Raw genomic sequence first — 20,810 nt, 5'->3', positions numbered from 1 at the left:
TTAAAATTCATTAAAGTGTTTTCATTTTTGAAATAGTTCATTTTTTGAAAGCTATAAGTATTAAAGCATACATTTAGGAGAAAGTAAATACCTACCTATTTTATGAGAGTCTTACCTGCCGTGCTACTCTGTTCAACTGAAACACCATCAGTATACATCATTTATATTTGTGTGTGAATTCTGTAGATTTAGCCATGTTCCCAGTCATTTGACTTTTACCTTTTTTTTTTTTTCTTTTTATGAGCTGGGGTCTCACTCCATCACCCAGGCTAGATCACAATGCTGTGATCATAACTCACTGCAGCTTCCAATATCTGGGCTTAAGCAGTCCTCCTGCCTCACCCTCCCACCCTGTAGCTGGGACTGCAGGTACATGCCACCATGCACAGCTAATTTTATTTATTTATTTATTTAGTAGAGATGAAGTCTCACTGTATTGCCCAGGCTGGTCGCAAACTCCTGGCCTCAAGTGGTGCTCCTGCCTCAACATCCCAAAGTCCTGAGATGACAAGTGTGAGCGACCACACCCAGCCATGTTGCCAGTAATTTTCAAGTTAAAAATTGTTTTTAGCCCTGACAATTTTCATCTTTTTTTTTTCTCAATTTGAGCCATTCACACTTAAGACACATTAACCAGAGAAGAATAAAGAAAGGGTTAACAAGGACCACCAAAAACCTCCAGGAGCTTCCCAGGAGCTGGAGAAAAAAAGTCCTATCTTGTCTATAGTGAAGAAAACTTGAGTCTCAAAGACACCCTAAAATCCTAGGAATTCCCTATAAATATCAGAAGCAAGAAAAGAATTTTCAGTTTTAATAATCAACAGTAGCAGATTAGATCTTTAAATTGTATGCATTCGTTTTTTATCAAGAGTTCTGTGCAACAGTTGTGGTGTTTTGGGCTTTGGGTATAGTTATTATTTTCTCATCCACATGAGGTTAATTTCTTAAAGTTTTTTGGAAGTTTTTTTTGTTTTTTTTTTTTTTTCATCAGACTGTCACCAAAGTTTATTTGCTGGCAAAGCTGGTTTTCCCACAGATTTGTAGGTAGGAATGGTTTAAATGAAAATTGATGGAAGTCTTAGTTAGCAGTTGCTCTGCCAAGAATAACATTTTTGTGTGCTTTCTGTATGTGACAGTTTTGGTCAGCTGTACTGACAGAGCTGGGCTAAGATATTTTCCTGCCTGTTAATCAAGGCCACACAGACAAAGCTCAAGGAAGGATGATCCCTGCCTCAGGAAGTTTTGAATCAACTGCTATTTTTAACAAGTATACAGTAGAACTTGAGATCAGGTCTTTACTCAGTTGGTAGGAAAAGTTTTCCACTGAAGCCTACATATGAGGAAATGGTTTATGGGCCTGAATGAAGCCTCTGTGTGAAAAGAAGGAATGTGACAGTGGCTGTAAGTATTTGTGTTGATTTGGGTCAAGGGTGTGGTAGCATAGATGTGGGAAGTCCAGTCATCAAAATAGGTTATTACATTTTAAAGCAACTGATAGTTAATGGGCACTTTGAGTTGTCTTTCGTGTATATGGAATCCTGTGCTGCTAATAGTAAAGTTGAAATAGGCTATATGATGGGCTGATATTATTAATCAACGTAGGACAGGAGGAGGAAGTTGGCTATTGGTGTGTTTCCATGCTAACTGGCTCTTCCTGTGGACATACATAAATTTTGGGGGGTTTTTGAGATGTAATTCTGTGTGTATATATGCTCCTTATGATACTCCATTGCTCCTTGTTTCATTAAGAGAAGGTTTCATAAAGAATTAATGTATGCCTAGGTGCAGTGCCTCATGCCTATGATCCCAGCACTTTGGGAGGCCAAGGGGGTAGATTGCTTGAACTCAGGAAGTTCAAAACTAGCCTGGGCAATATGGAGAAACTCCGTCTATACAAAAAATACAAAAACTTAGTCAGGTGTGGTGTCACGTAACTGTAGTCACAGCTACTCAGTAGGCAGAGGTGGAAGAATCACTTGAACCCAGGAGGCAGAGGTTGCAGTGAGCCAAGATCACCATCACTGCACTCCAGCCTGGGTGACAGAGCAAGACTCTGTCTCAAAAAAAAAAAAAAAAAAAAGAATTAATTTATTACAAAATAATATTGTATACTACTATGTATAATTTTTTCTAAAACCTCATTCTACCTAACTTTAGGAAATTAAATATGGCAGAACATTAAAGCTGACAATTTGAAAAATGCCACAAATAATGTTTTGTTAGTATTATTATCTCACCATCTTAGGAGTGCCTTTATGTAGTTGAATCACTTAATAGATGACAGGTATGTTTTTACATGTGCAATGTATATGAATTATGTAGGAATAGGTGGGCAGTGTTTCAGTGGAGTTTTAAATTAGGAAATTATAAAATGTGTTAACATATTTTTGTGTCATTTTCACAGGATTATTCAAGATCAGGTTGTAGCCATTTTCAACAAGGATCACTGATCAAAATTGTTCTTTTTACAAAGAGATTTACAAGTTAAACATGAAGGGAAAATACTGGAATCATTTGGATTCTGACAGGATAAAAAATACAATATTTCACATTTACTTGTAATGGAACCTTTGTAAGATTAATCACTTGTCATTCACCCAGTTGGGAACATGGATGTTGGTTTTTCTCGTACTGCTGTTCAGACACTGTCAAGAAGCCACTGCAAAAATATCAAACAAAAAATTTCTCAATGGGAAGGAAGGGCTAATATATCTAATCCAGAAAAGTGGTGTCCAAAGGACTTTGGAGTGAGATATAACTGTCACCAAGCGATCCTTCCTAAGAAAAATCCTATAGCTGAGAGAAAGAGCAAAAACTTGGATGTAACCAGCTGTGAGAATGTAGGTCTGGATATAAATGAAGATACCAAAAGCCATGATCAAAGTGAGAATGAAAATAAGAAACAGGAATATGATGATACACACTTCTTTAAAAATGAATCAGAATCCAACTGGGTATGTTCTCGGGTCAAAGAAATTGAAAGCTATAAAGAAGATGTCTTAGATCCGGAGACTTCATTACCTCCAGGAAACTTCTATACCTCACAAATACTGTGGAAGAAAATAGAAGCACTTCCCCCAGATAAACTCTTAAATTTGGCTTTAGAACATTGTGACTCTTCAGAAAAAGAACTGAACTTCAGAGTTCTGGATAGTTCATACGGAATAACCAAGAGCTTAGAAAATATTTACTCTGAGCCTGAGGGGCAAGAATGTGGACCTTCCATAAATCCTTTGCCAAAACCTCGTAGGACATTCAGATATTTATCCGAATCTGGTGTTGTGCCGTATAAAGAAAAAAACTGTGACAAAAAATACTGTGAAAATAATTCTTGTGCACAATCTTCTTTGACCTCTTCTCAGGAACCTGAACCAAAGAAATATGGTGGAAAAATAAGAGGAAGATCTAAAAGGTATGTTTTTATCCTACAGATAAAGACTTGTAGGTATTTTCCTTACAGGATTATTGAGCTTCTTTTTCCTTTTCAAACCAGTTTCCATTTCCCAGCTTAGGTGGTGGCCCTGATTTGAACATGCAGGTGTTGATTAATGTGGAAGGAAAATAAGAGAAAAAAGTAGAAATGTAGTAATGTCTAAGATAATCTACTGACATAAGAGCATCGGAACACCTTCCATTTTATTAATATATCTTTAAGAATCTGGGCCAGCGCCGGGCATGGTAGCTCACTCCTGTAATTCCAGCACTTTGGGAGGCTGAGGCTGGCAGATCACTTGAGGTCAGGAGTTCAAGACCAGCCTGGCCAACATGGTGAAACCCTGTCTCTACTAAAAATACAAAATTAGCTGGGCGTGGTGGTGTGCACCTGTAGTCCCAGCTACACAGGAGGCTGAGGCAGAAGAAACACTTGAACCTGGAAGGCTGAGCTTGCAGTGAGCTGAGATCGTGCCACTGCACTCCAGCCTGGGTGACAGAGCAAGACTCAGTCTCAAAAAAACAAAAAACAAAATTAATCTATAGGAGCTGGGTGTGCTGGCTCAATCTCAGCATTTTGGGTGGCTGGGGCAGGAGGATCACCTGAGGCCAGGAGTTCAAGACCAGCCAAACACTAGACAGTGCAACATAGTGAGACCCTGTCTCTGTAGGAAAAAAAAGAGAAAAAATTAGCCAGGTGTGGTGATGTGTTCCTGTCGTCCTACCTACTTGGGAGTATTACTTGAACCCAAGAGCTCAGGCTACAGTGAGCTGTGATCACTTCACTGCACTCCAACCTGGGCAGCAGAATGAGACCCTGCTTCTAAAATAAAATAAAATAAAAATTAAATTAAATTTAAAAATTCTGTAGGGAAGCAGTAACATTCTTCCACTTCATTTAGGGCATGCTGGCCTCAGCCCTACTTTTCCTTACTAAGTGAACTTAATAAAGGAGCCCAATGTAGAACATGAATATGATTGGCTGCAAGCATCCAGTTTTCTCATGGTGTTTATAAGGCACAGCCTACTTCATTATTCTTAGATCTCTGATAAAACACCTTTGTAATTTTGCATACAAGTTCTGTACTTATTTATTTCTGTCTCCCATACCAATTTAAAGAAGATTAGAATTTTCTGTAATCCTAGCACTTTGGGAGGCTGAGGCAGGCAGATCACCTGAGGTCAGGAGTTCAAGACCAGCCTGGTGGTCATGGTGAAACCTTGTCTCTACTAAAAATACAAAAAAGAGCTGGGCATGGTGGCATGCACCTGTAATCCCAGGCGTAACATCCCTAGAGCAATGTAGAATCACTTGAACCTGGGAGGCAGAGGTTTCAGTGAGCCAAGATTGTGCCACTGCACTCTAGCTCGGGCAACAGACTGAGATTCTGTCTCAAAAAATAACAATAATAAAACAATCAAATAAATAAATAAAAATGTTTAAAAATAAAGAGAGTTTTGAAAGATATAACTTTAAAATATATCTATTTTCTTAAGGAAATCCTTTGAATTTGAGGATATTCAGCACTTTCGAAATCGGAACACACAGACGATTCATGAAGAACTTGGAAAAAATTCTGGGTCAGCACTTTATTACACACAGTCTGAGGACAATATCTATGAAGATATCATATGTAGGTGTTGACAACTTTGCAATTAAATTTGATGATTATGTATTTGGTGAAGCCTTTAATTGTAGGATGGTTTTTTCTTCTATAATCAAGCATATATTGCCCTAGGTTTTTCTCTTTAGCATGGAAACCTTTGGTGTATAAATTATTTTATTCTGTAATGAATTTTACAACTAATGTGATAGACTGCTCAGCTCATAAGTAGATTTTTATAATATAGCATTTTGAGAATTCTTTTAGCTCTGTTGGACACATAAGTGGCTTTGTAAACTTAAATTGCTTTAACCCACATCCCTACAGCAATGTCGAATAAGAAAGCTGAACATAGTTAGCTTTTTCTTTCTTTTGCTAGCTGTGGTTATCTTTGCATTTAGTTATGTTCATGTAAGCATTTTTTAAAATTATTTTTTAAGATCCCACCAAAGAAAATCCATATGAAGATATTCCAGTGCAGCCTTTACCTATGTGGAGATCCCCTTCAGCGTGGAAGCTACCACCCGCTAAAAGTGCTTTTAAAGCGCCCAAGGTATAACCAGATAATTAATTGAAGAAAACATTAGAATCTTATTCATGGTATCTACAAAAAGATTAAGGGTGTTTAACTGGGGCCAGAACTAAGAGGCACCGAAATGTAAGGTTTAATGTTGGTGGTGGTTTTTTTGTTTTGTTTTGTTTTGTTTTTGGGATAGCATACAGCCTTTTTTTTTTTTTTTTTTTTTGGTGGTTGTTTTAACACCTCAAAAATAATTGAATATATATGCCTTTAGACAGCCATGAACTTTTCAGTTCACTTTAGTTCCCACTTTCCCTATTAATCTACGTCAACCTATGACCATTAAATTACCTTCCTAGTCCCTGAAAGCATGCAAGACGCCTAGAAGCAAAGGCTCCCTAGAGTTCATAAAAACTGTGAGCCATTGTTTTCTGGGAATTTGATTACCCTGTAGTGGAACTTTGGATTAGAAACCTGAGAAACTTCTTTATAAATGGTGAGAAAGAAATTATGTTATCTTCATTTGAAATGATTTTAAATGAAATACAGGATAAATGCGTTTCTGGAATAGCTTTGACTTTGTATGATAACACAGGGATTAACTAGATGATGCTGGCCAGGCGCAGTGGCTCACACCTATAATCCCAGAACTTTGGGAGGCCGAGGTGGGAGGAATGCTTGAGCCCAGGAGTTTGAGACCAGCCTGGGCAACCTGGTAAAACCCCATCTTTACAAAAAAAAAAAAAAAAAAAAAAATTAGCCAGATGTGGTGACACGTGCCTGTAGTCCCAGCTGTTCAAGGGGCTGAGGTGGGGGGATCGCTTGAGCTCAGAGGTTGAGGCTGCAATGAGCCATGATCATGCCACTGAGTTCCAGCCTGGGTGACAGAGCAAGACCCCATCTCAAACAAACAAACAAACAACAACAACAGAACTAGGTAATCTTACCAGTACATCTTATCCTGTTTTAGCTCCCTCCCAAACCTCAATTCCTTCACCGGAAGACTATGGAAGTAAAGAACTCACAAGCTTATTTGCGGTCAAAGCTCACAAAAGATACCACTTTGCCGGTCACTTTAACGGAATGGAAGCTTTTCCGAGCTGGTGAAGTTGCAAACAGGAAAATGAAAAATCTTCCAAGGGTAAAGACTCCAGTGCTTTCATTCTTTGACCCTTACTTCAGCATTTCCATGAATGAGAATAAGTAAACTGTAGACTGGAATGAATAATAGGTTAGAACTGACCTACTGGGATTAGAAGACTTGGAAGGCAGCGTTACGTTTTAAATTTTTGCTCATGCTAGAAAAGTGCATGAATGGCTTTTGCCAGAGTTTCATTATGGATTTGTAAAGTTGATTTAGATGGGGACTTCACTTCAGTTACTTTAGCTCTCATTAAAATCATCTGCCTATTTCAAGGAAGCACCAGAATCTTATATAAAAGGGCGTTCTCTCAGGATGGCTTCAGTGTTGTTCTAATTCACTCATTCATATCATTGCCAAAGTGAGTTCAGTTTTGTGCTTGAGTTTACAGATTTTCAGTAACGAAAAAGTATATGCCATTTATTTGGGGCAAAAATTTCCAAAGAAAAAAACAAATCTATTACTTGGGAATAGAAATTATCAGCAATCATAATACGTAAATGACTTCTCCCTCAAGGGAGAAAAGGCGGTAAGTCTGTACATCATCTCTACTAGAAGCATTGCAACCAAAATGAAGAAATTGAGATTACTTGCAGATAGACATATATATTTTTTTTCTTACATGTTTACTTATTTTGTAGAGACAGAGTCTCGCTATATTACCCAGGCTGGTCTTGAACTCCTGGCCTTAAGCGATCCTCTTGCCTTGACCCCCCAGAGTTCTGGGACTGCAGGTGTGAGCCACTACACCTGACTGATAGACATTTTCTTTTAGGAGAAATACTTAAGGAATTATATGAAAAATTTTTAAACTTTCTCTGTTACTTTGTTCTGCTGTAATGCAGGGTGTTATCAGGATTGTCAAAATACTATGCAAATATTCTACTGTAATGAAGAAATCAGATCACTTAAATATTATTCTTTCTTTAATCCCATCTGAATTAGCTATATATGTTCATTTAACATGTAATTTTTTTTTTTTTTGAGATAGAGTCTTGCTCTGTTGCCCAGGCTGGAGTGCAGTGGTGCAATCTCAGCTCACTGCAAGCTCCACCTCCTGGGTTCACGCCATTCTCCTGCCTCAACCTCCTGAGTAGCTGGGACTACAGACGCCCGCCACCATGCCTGGCTAACTTTTCTGTATTTTTAGTAGAGACGGGATTTCACTGTGTTAGCCAGGGTGGTCTCAATCTCCTGACCTCGTGATCCACCCACCTCGGCCTCCCAAAGTGCTGGGATTACAGGCTTGAGCCACTGCGCCCGGCCTAACATGTACTTTTTGTACCTGATTTTAACATTAAACAAAAGTCACATCTATTTCTTGGGTTAGTAACTGTTGATTGATTCCTTGGGAAATATTCTATTCCACAGTTTAATTCTTATGATCAGTTTTCTGCCCCTTCCTCTTTACTATGTGAAAAGTTAAAGACATAGAGGTTTTTTAAAGCTAAACTGGGCCGGGCATAGTGGCTCACGCCTGTAATGCCAGCACTTTGGGAGGCCGAGGCAGGCGGATCACGAGGTCAGGAGATCGAGACCATCCTGGTTAACATGGTGAAACCCCTTCTCTACTAAAAAATACAAAAAATTAGCTGGGCATGGTGGCAGGTGCCTGTACTCCCAGCTACTTGGGAGGCTGAGGCAGGAGAATGGCATGAACCCGGGAGGCGGAGCTTGCAGTGAGCTGAGATCACACCACTGCACTCCAGCCTGGGCAACAGAGCAAGACTCTGTCTCAAAAAAAAAAAAAAAAAGAGCTAAACTGATCTTTCTTAGTGAAAAAAAAAACAGTAACTGTTTATCTTTCTGTGTATGATGAGGAATATTTTTTTAAAAAGAGGCTTAACTGCCAGGCATCTTGCAGTAGCTCCGTCCTCCGGTAGATCATGTTGGCACAACAAAGCAGCCTCCCACATGGTCAAGAAACGACAAATTGTGTGTTCATAGGGAGAAGAATGCAAACACCTTAAGGGACTGCGTTTAAGATGTGGTTCTTATAATGGCATTAACAAATATTTAGGAATCATGGATTATAGAGTTTAATGAGACCCAGGGAGGCTTTACAGCACTTCTGATTTCATGCCTCAATATTTTATGTATTATGGATCTCAAGTACTCGAAGCTTTTTCTGTATCTGATGATAGGTGATATGATCTAACTTTTCCCTTTCTAATATTTTTCTGAAGGTTTTCGGAGATGTGAGGAGAAAAAAATGATTATGAATTTTTAATTGTCAGGCAGGAACAAGCCATGACAGCATTTCTACCCATGACCCTCCTTGGATTAAATCTTGTTAGGATGTCCCTTATGCAATACAAAGTTTGGCTTTGGAGTATCTTGTAGAACAACATTCCATAAGAAAGTCCATTTTCATTTATTTCCCCTTTAAGGCCTCCAGCTGTCCCTGGAAGGGAAACTGCCTCACAGTTTCACCTCACTGATCTAGTCCATTTGCCTCTTCCCCACTCTTCCGTTCCTTCCCTGCTGTGGAATCCTGTGTCGGATTGTTTGCTAGAGTACATTTCCTACTGCCTTTATTGTTTGTGTTGTGTGTACAGCAGTATGATTTCCATCATTTCTTAGGAAGAATATTCTACAGTATTTCTTGCAACTAGGAGGCTCTTCTTCCTAGCTCATGACAGAAATTTAAATTTATCACTTTATCGCATAGTTTTAGAACAGTTCTCTTTCCTTTATACTTGAATATACTTTTGATTCTACTTTTCAAATGCAAATTAACAATTATGCTATTTTGGGTCATTATGTAACCCAAATATATATTTATTTCCATACCTCTTTCCTATAGCTCTTAGTACTTTTTAATTTTAGATTCTCTTATTTGTTTTCTGTAATGGTGATATTTAAGAACATTGGCAATTTTTCACTTGCGTTGCAGCGATAAAAATCTTTAAGAGCACAAACTCATCCAAAAATGTGGTAATAATCTGTGTATTGGAAGCATGTGTTTCTTACATGGTTTTTTGGGGGTGGGTGGTTGGCAGGGGACGGTGGTTTGCACTGGACTGATTCACTGCCTGTTGATTGCCAGGATGGCTAGAGAAACAAGGACAAAAGAGAATACAAGAGCATTTTTCTCGGGGAACTTTATTGGTTGTTATCATATATAATGTTCCTAACAATTGTAATTCTGGGCATTAACTATGTTAAATCAGGATTGATACTTAAGAAAAGCTTGGAATTTTAAGAAAAAAAGAGAAATATTTATAGAAAAACTAGTCAATTCCTCCTTTTAAAAGTACCTGTTGATCAGCTCTGAATCTCCTCTTTTTTACCACATTCTGTGTGTGTCTCCTGTCTCTCTTACACACACATATCTCTCCCAGCAGCAAAGAAAACTTTCTAATGAGTAATACTTATGAAATGGAGAGAAGCAATTATATAACAATTTAAAAATAAATGGTCTGGATTTTACTTGCTTGAGAAATAGATTGATGAGTGGAAGAAAAAACATAGTTTTTGTATTTCAGTATATTTGGGTCTCGTAATTTTATGACATATTTCTGAAATAAATGGTAATGTTAGTACTCTTAGAATATTCCCTTTGACAAAAGCTTTCTAAGTATGTTTATCCGCTCCTTGGGAAGAATTTCTGGGAGCAGAAATAACTGTGCCTCACCTTGCCTTTTAGATAAATGAGTGTTCCACTTCCTACTCCAGGCAAGTGAGAACTGGAGTTTAATAGTAGAGGCTTGATCACTATACAAAGGGCAATAGCCACATTTCCTGCATGTTGTGACATGGAGTGACAAGGAATCTAAAAGCCTGTGCTGGGTTCATACGACATCCTTTCCCATTTTCCTTCCCCATGTTATGTGGACTTGGTATTAGAACAACGTATCATCTAATTAAAGGTCATCATTTTAAATCCAAAATTCAAAAAGGTAAAGGTTTCTATTTATAAAATAGGTCTTTTCTCTGAATAAGAATCCTTAATAGATTAATATCATCAAACTGTGAAACTTTTGGGTGTTGGTCTTAATTTGTATTTTTCTGGTCTTTTTTCAGCTTGTATTAAAAATAGATGACATATTTGAATCTAAAAGAGGGAAGAAGAAGGTAAAGTTACATTCTTACACTGGAAAGGAATTACCTCCAACAAAAGGTAAGAATTGTTTTCTGTTTCAGCTATCCTGTAGCTGTCAGGATGTAAGAGGAGAATCACCATATAACTTAATGTTTGATATGTATTAAAAATTTTGGCTTAACTTTCCTGTTATCCCACTTAAGCATAAACTTCTTTAAGATAAGGGATTGTTTCTCAAATCCATTTTATTTAATTTTGTGCCAAGTAATAACTATTGGATGAACAAATAAAAAATGCAAAAATAATCATAAACCAATGATACTAATTTTCATAGACAAATTGAATCACTATTTTGTAGTCCTACTTTGATTTATAATCATTTATCTGTATAGACTCTTTTGTTGTAGGTATGAAAACATTAGTCTTACATAGACTGAAGGTATGTGGTACTCAACTTGTAATCATTTAATAAGTTTTATCCTGGCCAGGCATGGTGGCTCACGCCTGTAATCCCAGCACTTTGGGAGGCTGAGGCAGGCAGATCACAAGGTCAGGAGTTCGAGACCAGCCTGACCAACATGGAGAAACCCCGTCTCTACTAAAAATACAAAAATTAACTGGGCGTGGTGGCGCACACCCATAATCCCAGCTGCTCAGGAGACTGAAGCAGAAGAATCACTTGAACCCAGGAGGCGGAGGTTGCAGTGAGCTGAGATCACGCCACTGTGCTCTGGCCTGGGCAACAGAGCGAGACTCCATCTCAAAAAAAAAAAAAAAAAAAGTTTTATCCTTCAGATGCCTAGATAAAATTTATATTGTTAACTAAGAAATTGTCAATATTTATAATAAATCATTAGAACTTTCTTAAAAACTTATGCAAGATTCTTAACGCGGTTGTCTGGGAATATGGTTTGGCTGTGTCCCCACACAAATCTCAACTTGAATTGTATCTCCCAGAATTCCCACATGTTGTGGGAGGGACCCAGAGGGAGGTAATTGAATCATGGGGGCCAGTCTTTCCCATGTTATTCTCGTGATAGTGAATAAGTCTCACAAGAACTGATGAGTTTATCAGTGGTTTCTGCATTTGCTTCTTCTGATTTTCTCTTGCTGCCACCACGTAAGAAGTGCCTTTTGCCTCCCACCATGATTCTGAGGCCTCCCTAACCATATGGAACAGTAAGTCAAGTTCAGCCTCTTTTGTTTCCCAGTCTTGGATATGCCTTTTTTTTGAGATGGAGTTTTGCTCTTGCTGCCCAGGCTGGAGTGCAATGGCATGATCTCAGCTCAGTGCAACTTCCATCTCCCGGGTTCAAGCGATTCTCAGCCTCAGCCTCCCAAGTAGCTGGGATTACAAGCGTCCACTACCATGCCCGGCTAATTTTTTGTGTTTTTAGTAGAGACGGGGTTTCATCATGTTGGCCAGGCCGATCTCAAACTCCTGACCTCAAGTGATCCACCGCCTCAGCCTCCCAAAGTGCTGGGGTTACAGACGTGAACCACTGTGCCCGGCCTTGGGTGTGTCTTTATTAGCAGCATGAAAATGGACTAACACATCTGGCAAATATGTAGAATTTAGCAATTTTTGTTTATAAGTTCCTTAGAAACAACAGCTAAGTCATAGCAAAGGAGAATATTTCTTCTTTTTGCAGACTTTTAAAGATAGAATTTTCTTTTCTTTTTTTTTTTCTTTTGATATAGAGTCTCACTCTGTCACCCAGGCCGGAGTGCAGTGGTGTAATTTCAGCTCACTGCAACCTCTGCCTTCTGGATTCAAGTGATTCTCCTGCCTCTTCCTCCTGAGGAGCTTGGGATTACAGGCGCATGGCACCACACCCAGCTAATTTTTTCTAAGTTGAGATGGGATTTTACCATATTTGGCCAGGCTGATCTTGAGCTCCTGACCTCAAATGATCCACCTCCCTGGCCCTCCCAAAGTGCTAGGATTACAAGCATGAGCCACCACACCTGGCCAGAATTTTCTTTTTTTTTCTTTTGCTGCTGCTTTTTTTTTTTTGAGACAGTCTTGCTCTGTCTCCCAGGCTGGAGTCCAGTGGCACAATCTCAGCTCACTGCAAGCTCCGCCTCTCAGGTTCACGCCATTCTCCTGCCTCAGCCTCCCGAGTAGCTGGGATTACAGTGCTCACCACCACGCCCGGCTACTTTTTTGTATTTTTAGTAGAGACAGTGTTTCACCGTGTTAGCCAGGATGGTCTTGATCTCCTGACCTCGTGATGCGCCCGCCTTGGCCTCCCAAAGTGCTGGGATTACAGGCGTGAGCCACTGCGCCCAGGTATCTCTAAGTAGGTTATTACCGAGCCCTTAATTTATTTGTAGTCTATGCCTTATGGATTAGGAACATTCTAGTAAATTTGGCTCTACAACAAGCTTTTGAAGAGCCAAACAGTTTTTTGACTGTATTAATGTTGAAAAGAACAAAAAATCCTCCAACTTCTAGCCAACTTCTGCCGTCCAAAACAAAAGTAAAGAAAAAAGGAGCAGCCTCTACATTGTAACCCTTCACTTATGGCTCAAATAAAATAAGCATTTACCTTTCCCTACCTCTGACCAACTCCTCCAGTGCACCAGAGAAATTTCTCTCATGCCTGAGGATCTCCTGCCTTTATCATCACAGTTCTCAGATTTTCATTTTCTTTCTTAAGCTTTTGTCTGTATATCAACAATGCCTAATACAATAGATAATTATATTTACCTACTCTGAAGTCCCTGCTAGAGTTTACTGAATATATTCCAACCTGAATATTTGTTGATTTTTTTTTTTCTTTTCTGAGACAGAGTCTCACTCTGTCACACAGGCAGGGGTGCAGTGATGCAAACATGGCTCACTGTAGCCTCAACCTCCTGGGTTCCAGCTTTCCTCCCACCAGAGCCTCCTGAGTAGCTGGGACCACAGCCTCATGCCCACCACACCCAGCTAATTTTTAATTTTTTATAGAGACAGAATCTCACTATGTTGCCCAGATTGGTCTTGAATTCCTGGGCTCAAACGATCCTTCTGCCTCGGCCTCCCAAAGTGCTGGGATTATAGGCATGAGCCACCATACCTGGCCCTAAATATTTCTTAACTTTCAGTTTTCACGTATTACAAAAGGACTTACCAGCCTTCATCAATTCTGTCATTATAATTTTGTGTGTTGAAGTCTCATATTAAAAGTGGACTATCTGGTACTTTTTCGATCCCTGTGGATTCTCAGTAGATTTTTCTCTTGCCTCATTCATTGTCTTAGAATACAGGTCATCAAAACCCATAGATGAGAATATATTAAGCCAATTAAGTAATCTTTTATAAGGACTTTTCTAGTTATATTGCCTTTTCTCCTTTTCTTCTGTCTTTTCTTTCTTTCCAAGCACTTCCTAAGTTTCTAAGAGGTACCTGGTCCTAAGACTATAGATAGGACCAGGAGCTCACAGTGTTCGTTTCTTCCTCTGAATAATATGTTATAGCCACACTATACTTTTTGTCATGGTGGTTAATTTTGAGTTATAAAACATATGTAATATGCAGTATTTAAATAAGCGCTTTTTCTGTAACATCTCTTATGTGTCTTTCCCACCTAAGAATAGGCAGCATTTATTTTAATGTTCTCTTATTCCTTATTATAAAATGAAAAGCCAGAGTTTTCCAAACTTCCCCCTTGCACACTTAGAAAATTTCATGTGCATGCAAATACATTTTCTACACAAATACTCTTACACTATTCAGGCTTTGTATGCCTTCCTTTTTTAAAAAGCTTAATTAATGTATTTCAGAGCTCTTTCAATATCAACACATAGAGATCCACATAGCTGTACTGTATTTCATTGCATAGAAGTAAAATAATTTTATTTAACTAGTAGACAGTTTAGTTGTTTCTAACATTTTATTTAACCTGTGGATATTTAAAAGTGTGTGTGTGTGTACATAAAAATCTTCAATGCTGCAAATGTGTCTTTTACTTATATTTCTATGTAAGACTATTTTTGTAGAATAAGTTCCTAGAAGTGGGCTTAATCACAGAACATATGGATTTAAAATTTTGGCCAGGCATGGTGGCTCACACCTGTAACTCCAACAGTTTGGGAGGCTGAGGCGGGTGGATCACTTGACCCCAGGAGTTTGAGACAAGCCTGGGCAACATGACAAAATCCTGTTTCTACAAAAAATACAAAAATTAGCTGGGTGGCTGGGTGCGGTGGCTCACACCTATAATCCCAGCACTTTGGGAGGCCAAGGCGGGCAGATCACGAAGTCAGGAATTCGATACCAGCCTGACCAACATGGTGAAATCCCATCTCGACTAAAAAATACAAAAATTAGCCAGGCATGGTGGCACACGCCTGTAATCCCAGCTACTCAGGAGGCTGAGGCAGGAGAACTGCTTGAACCCAGGAGGTGGAGGTTGCAGTGAGCCAAGACTGTGCCACTGCACTCCAGCCTGGGCAACAGAGTGAGACTCCGTCTCAAAGAAAAAAAAAATTAGCTGGGTGTGGTGGCACACGCCTGTAGTCCCAGCCTACTCGGGGGGCTGAGGTAAGGGGGATCACTTGAGCCCGGGAGGCAGAGGTTGCAGTAAGCCAAGATTGTGCCACTGCATTCTAGCCTGTGCAGCAGAGTGAGACCCTGTCTCAAAAAAAAAAAAAAAAAAAATTGTAACTGCTGCCAAATTGTTCCACAAGCAGATTGTAACAGCTTATGTTTCTACAAACATCATTTGAAAATACCTCTTTCCCCATAATCTTCATCAATAAATACTATGCTTTATTAAAGCTTTTTATGGCAGTATCATGGTTGAAAATGTATGTCTTGTTTATTGTTTTAATTTACATTTATTTCATTATGAATTTGGGCAGTTTTCATGTTTATCAACAACTTACAAATCTTTTTCTATGAATTGCCTGTTCCCACCCTTTATTCCTTTTTCCTGTTGTGCTTTTTCTTCTTGATTTGTAACAATTTTTTGAACATTAAGAAACAGCCTTATATCTGCAATGTGTTTACAAATATTTTCCCAGTTTATCGTTCACTTTTTGAGTTTAATACTGACTTTTAAATTAGATACAAGTTTATATAATCAAACTTCACTTATGACTTCTAGGCCTTGTTTTTTTCTGATACATTTAAATGTTTTCCCTTTCTTTGCATTTCTATTTTGCTTTAACTTTTCAAACTTAATCTAGAAATGTTTCATTTATTTATTTTAAAAGCTGCTTTGTGTGTGTGTGTGTGTGTGTGTGTGTGTGTGTGTTGCCTGTGTGCTCAGAATTATACAAAACACTCCCTTGTGAAAACAAGATAGCTCCTTATCTCCAAAATACTTAAAATATGATTGGGGAAAATGAAAATAGTTCAAAGCATTATGAGTACTATGAGAATTTGGAGTAAAGAAAAAATCAATATGGACTAGAAGTAGTTTAGAGGCATCATAGAAGAGGTAGGCTGACTTAGTAATATCTCTCTCCTAGTTCTCATGGTTTCATGTTGTTCTAAATTTATAGTCTGGTTGGTGTTTATATTCTTGGTTAGCTCTCTTGGTGTTTGCCTTTGATACTTTATTTGGAATATACAGACAACTATGTGGATATAGAAATAGAATCCACTCTGAACTAGACTTCTTAAAACTGGTCTGAAATGCAATTAGTTTCTAGAATTAGGGATGAGAGGAGAGCTGAGGAGTGAAGTAGGGTGTGGGAAGAAGATGTAGTAGAGGAGTTTCCTCTTTGAGCCTTTTACTCTCTTTTGATAACTATCCCAACCTGATACACCCAAGTGGTTTGGAGACAGGCTCAGCAGCTTTATTATTCCTTACTCCAAGTCCCCAGGTTTGTGGGTTTACATTGTTCTCATCCTCATGTACTTCCTCCTGTTGGACAATACAAATGGAAACTCCTTCTCTCTTTTTCAGGTGAAACCAGTGGGAACGAAAGTGATGCCGAGTATCTGCCAAAGAGTGAGTGAGTCAATGGAGCTGCTCCTGTTCTTGTGATGATCATGGGTTAGGTGGAGTGGCACCTACCTTTGTGATTAAGCATGTTTTTCCCCACATGAAGTTCCATTTTGTAGGTGATTTCCTTATTTTCAGAACCTGTTGAGGTTTGGAGAATTAAACAGTCAGAATTAAACACTGTCAGATGTTTGACAGCATTTAAAGTCTCCCGTGGTGGAGTGAGGCTGAACAGTGTGGTTCTTATGATGGAGTATTCTTAGGGGAGCGGCAGAGAGCTGCATGTCCAGACATATATGCAGTAGTTTCCTGGCAGCCAAAACAGAGTGTGTGAATCATTCTCTGAGCAGTAAACATCTGATTTTTTTGAAACGGAGTCTCCCTTTGTCGCCCAGGCTGGAGTACAGTGGTATGAGCTCGGCTCACTGCAATCTGCTTCCTGGGTTCAGGCGATTCTCCTGCCTCAGCCTCCTGAGTAGCTGGGACTACAGGCACGCGCCACCACACCAAGCCAATTTTTGTATTTTTAGTAGAGACAGGGTTTCACCATGTTGGTCAGGCTAGTCTTGAACTCCTGACCTCATGATCCTCCCATGTCAGCCTCCCAAAGTGCTGGGATTACAGGCATGAACCACCACACCCAGCCAAATATCTGATTTTTTTATAGCCATTCAAGTGTAATTATTTAAGTAACTTTGATACCTCTGACATTGAAAAAGGAAACATCTATTTGTTATTTATAGGCATTTATATTCCAGATTATTGTACTGTTTACTTTCTAGTAGAATATAGAATGCATCATGCTTTTTTGACTCTATTTGTCCAAGCACTTCATGGTGCCTTCATCCTTCATCTAATGATGATGTTATCTAGTTATCACAGCAAGTTATCTACTTTCTATTTAAGCGACTGACATACTAAGCCGTGTAAAAAGTAGAAGACGTACATTATCAAAGCTGAGTACAGGGCAGTTCCACTTCCAATCTGACACCCTAATTTTATGATTAATAGTCTTGTGCTTCCTCCACTGGCCTGAATTGCTTCAGGTGTTTGATTCTGTAGCCTGACTGAAGGTGAAATTTAATAATCATCAGGTTCAGTCTAGATGTGTAAAGATGACTAATTTAGGGCTGTTACTACTGAGAAACAGGACCTAAAATTTTCTTGACTTGAACTCAGCCCTTTGACGTAAGTAATGTTTTGCCTAGAGCACTGAATGTACTGGATAATTCTGGGGAGCCATTCCCGGATGCAGTTTTTAAAATGTTCTTAATATTTTGATCTATAGTATAATTTATTTTGGGACAGAATGCATTATATCAAAAAGAAAGGAAAGACAATTAGAGGTTGAGTCTATCAGTGGCTCAGAATGACACATAAGCAAATCACTGGGACATGTAGACTATTCTGCAAGTCCACAGTTTCCTTCAGTGGGGACCACCCTAGATTGCTCAAAATTTAGAGATAAATGAGAATAGAGGATAGGTGCTATCCAGTTTTGATTGATATTGCTATGACTGTTTAAATAGTATGCTTCCATAATTTTATTATTTTGAGAAAGTCTGCTGATGGATATCTTCTTCCACTTAATATTTTTCTCTTGCGTCTAGCACCATTTACTGATACAAGCATATATTCATTGTTAGTAATATATGGCAAGGAGGGAAGGGAACTGGACAGTTTTTTCAATGTGAGGATAATTTTTGTGTTAATTTATCAAACTCACCCCTTTCTGTACTTAGGACTCAATTATTTTATCAAATCTCTGCCCCCTGCCCCCTGCCACCTGGCACCCTGTGATTTCATGGCATTCCCAGCAGTAGCATCTGTTGTCAGTCTAGCACTTTTTCGTGACATTTTCCATGTGTCCTGGTGTGATGCCATGGAAGATGGGATAGCATAGATTATTTGTTGGGACATACATAAGTATTGGTTGGTACATGGAATGTCAGTCCCATTGCTGGCCAGAAGTGGAATAAGGCCCCTGTGCACTTGTGAGGGTCTGCACCTATTCCCCCTAGTATGTCACAGCCCTAACAGATATGTCTATGCGTCAGATACTGGTTATTCAACATTCATTCCGCAGTGACTGTGTGAAGATTAATCCTGTGTGGGTCATGACCTCTGGTGCTGGAAGGAAGGTAGGGCTACAGAGAGAAAACATTGCTCCATGATTTCATTACAGATCGCCATAAACGCTTAGCACAACTGCAACAGTCTTCCAAGAGGAATCCTCACTACCAGACCTTGGAGCGGGATCTTATTGAATTACAGGAGCAGCAGTTGTTTGAACTTTTTGTGGTGGTGTCTCTACAGAAGAAACCATCAGGAATAAGCTATATTCCCCAGGTCATACAACAATTCCCCGGCAAGGTAGGTACAAGGAGGCCAAGAGGCATTCAGGAATGTTCCTGTGTCTCTGTGTACATTTATTTCCTGTCCCCTTGGTTTTTGTTATCTCAGCCAGTTTTTACCAGTACTTGTGGTAGGATCTGGTGGCTTTGAAAACATCTTATGTTAGGCAGGAGCTGCAACCCAGCAAAACAAAACAACTCATTTTCCTAGTTTTTTAAATTTTTGGCTCTGCCATTTAATAATCTTTAACAAGTTACAAAACCTTAGTTTTCTCATCCTTAAGGAGGGGAATAATAAATGTGACAGAATAGGGTAGTGGTTTAGAGCATGTACTCTGTGCAAAAGCTCTGCATTTCCCACTTACTAGTTCTGTGACTTTAAGAAGTTACTTTTCTTTCTCTTTTTTTTTTTTTTTTTGAGACAGAGTCTCGCTTTGTTGCCCAGGCTGGAGCGCAGTGGTGCATTTTCGGCTCACTGCAGCCCTGCAACCTCCACCTCCCAGGTTCAAGCCTCCTGAGTAGCTGGGACTACAGGCATGTGCCACCATGCGCAGCTAATTTTTATATTTTTAGTAGAGACAGGATTTCACCATGTTGGCCAGAGTGATCTCGAACTCCTGACCTCAAGTGATCCGCCCGCATTGGCCTCCCAAAGTGCTGGGATTACAGGCGTGAGCCACCATATTGTGTCTTCGTTGTTTAATTTGTAGAATGGGGGTAATCACAATAGTATCTACCCCTCTGAGTCATAGTGAGGATTAAATAATTTATATAAGGCACTTAGAACAGTGTCTGGCATATAGTAAGCTCAATATGATGTTATCCATTATTAGTAAGGATTTAGTGAGTTAATGTATATAAAGTGCTTAATGCCATCCCTGGCACATAGTAGGTACTCGATAAATGGTAGGTATTAATTTTTGGTAGCCATTATTATTAACAATAATATTTGATTTCTCTACCTTTTTAAAAATAAAATCATTCATTCATTCAAATATTTTAAAAATACCTAATATTTGCCAGGATTAGATGATGGGAGTACTACTGAAAAAGATCTTAGTCTCTGGTTCACAGAGCTTATTGAGCCTGTGAACCAGTTAAGCCCACAGACATGGTTGGGTTTCTTTTGCTTTGGATAGTGTTTGTGTAAAAGTAACAACAATAATTTTTGTTGCCAACATTTAACAATCAAATTTCACATACAAATCTGTATTTCTGCCTTTTCCTGAAAAACTGGAAAGAATGCCAACACAGCCTGCATTCCTAAGTGTCAGGAATGGGTTGAAGCTTAATAAGGAGCAGGACTTCAGAGCAGGTGACCAGTGTAGTTACATAAGGCCGTCGTCACTCAGAAGGGCCCTGCGTGTAGGGTTTAATGATCTACAGTCACCATCTTGAAATGCTAAATAATTTTAGCTTTGAATTTGTGTTTGTAAATGAAGTCTGATAGGAAAATTGGGCATGTGCCAAGGTCTTAAAGCCTGAGTTCATGCATGGTGTCACCTTCTGCTGCTTCCCTAGGATGAGTTCTCTTGTCCTGTTCTCCACTGCCCGATTCCCTGGGTCCTTTCTACCTCTACTCAGTGACTACTGCCACCTTCTCCCCCCGGCTGGGCACAGGCATTGGGAGGGTTAGGATCAGGCCAGCATTGCTCTGCAGCATCTCCAGGCAAGGCATGGGGAAGCTTTCCCAGGCCTGGGCTGGTCGTGGGTGACTTTTTGGGGGTTGCTCAACTGCTGTGGGTTGGAATGGTGGCCCCCATGGGAAGGGG

The 20,810-nt window shown here is 39.3% G+C and overlaps 1 protein-coding gene across 5 annotated transcripts in view; it reads left to right on the top strand.

Annotated features, from left to right (window-relative positions):
- The window catches only part of DENND2C (DENN domain containing 2C), an 81,770-nt gene that overhangs the window by 37,044 nt on the left and 23,916 nt on the right, over positions 1-20,810 (top strand). For 4 of the 5 annotated variants that reach the window (XM_031652171.1, XM_031652166.1, XM_031652167.1 and 1 more), the window contains 7 exons: positions 2,405-3,412; positions 4,930-5,066; positions 5,477-5,589; positions 6,527-6,697; positions 10,724-10,820; positions 16,646-16,690; positions 18,870-19,057. In XM_031652171.1, the coding sequence (XP_031508031.1) occupies positions 2,610-3,412; positions 4,930-5,066; positions 5,477-5,589; positions 6,527-6,697; positions 10,724-10,820; positions 16,646-16,690; positions 18,870-19,057 (1,554 nt within the window). In that variant the 5' untranslated portion in view covers positions 2,405-2,609. Of the gene's footprint in view, positions 1-526; positions 1,402-2,404; positions 3,413-4,929; positions 5,067-5,476; positions 5,590-6,526; positions 6,698-10,723; positions 10,821-16,645; positions 16,691-18,869; positions 19,058-20,810 lie in introns of those variants that run through there. The other variant, XM_031652169.1, reaches the window with a different exon arrangement.

This window comes from Papio anubis, chromosome 1, assembly GCF_008728515.1.
Source record: "Papio anubis isolate 15944 chromosome 1, Panubis1.0, whole genome shotgun sequence".
Classification (NCBI taxonomy): Eukaryota; Metazoa; Chordata; class Mammalia; order Primates; family Cercopithecidae; genus Papio; species Papio anubis.
This window is presented reverse-complemented; position numbering and strand designations above follow the sequence as displayed.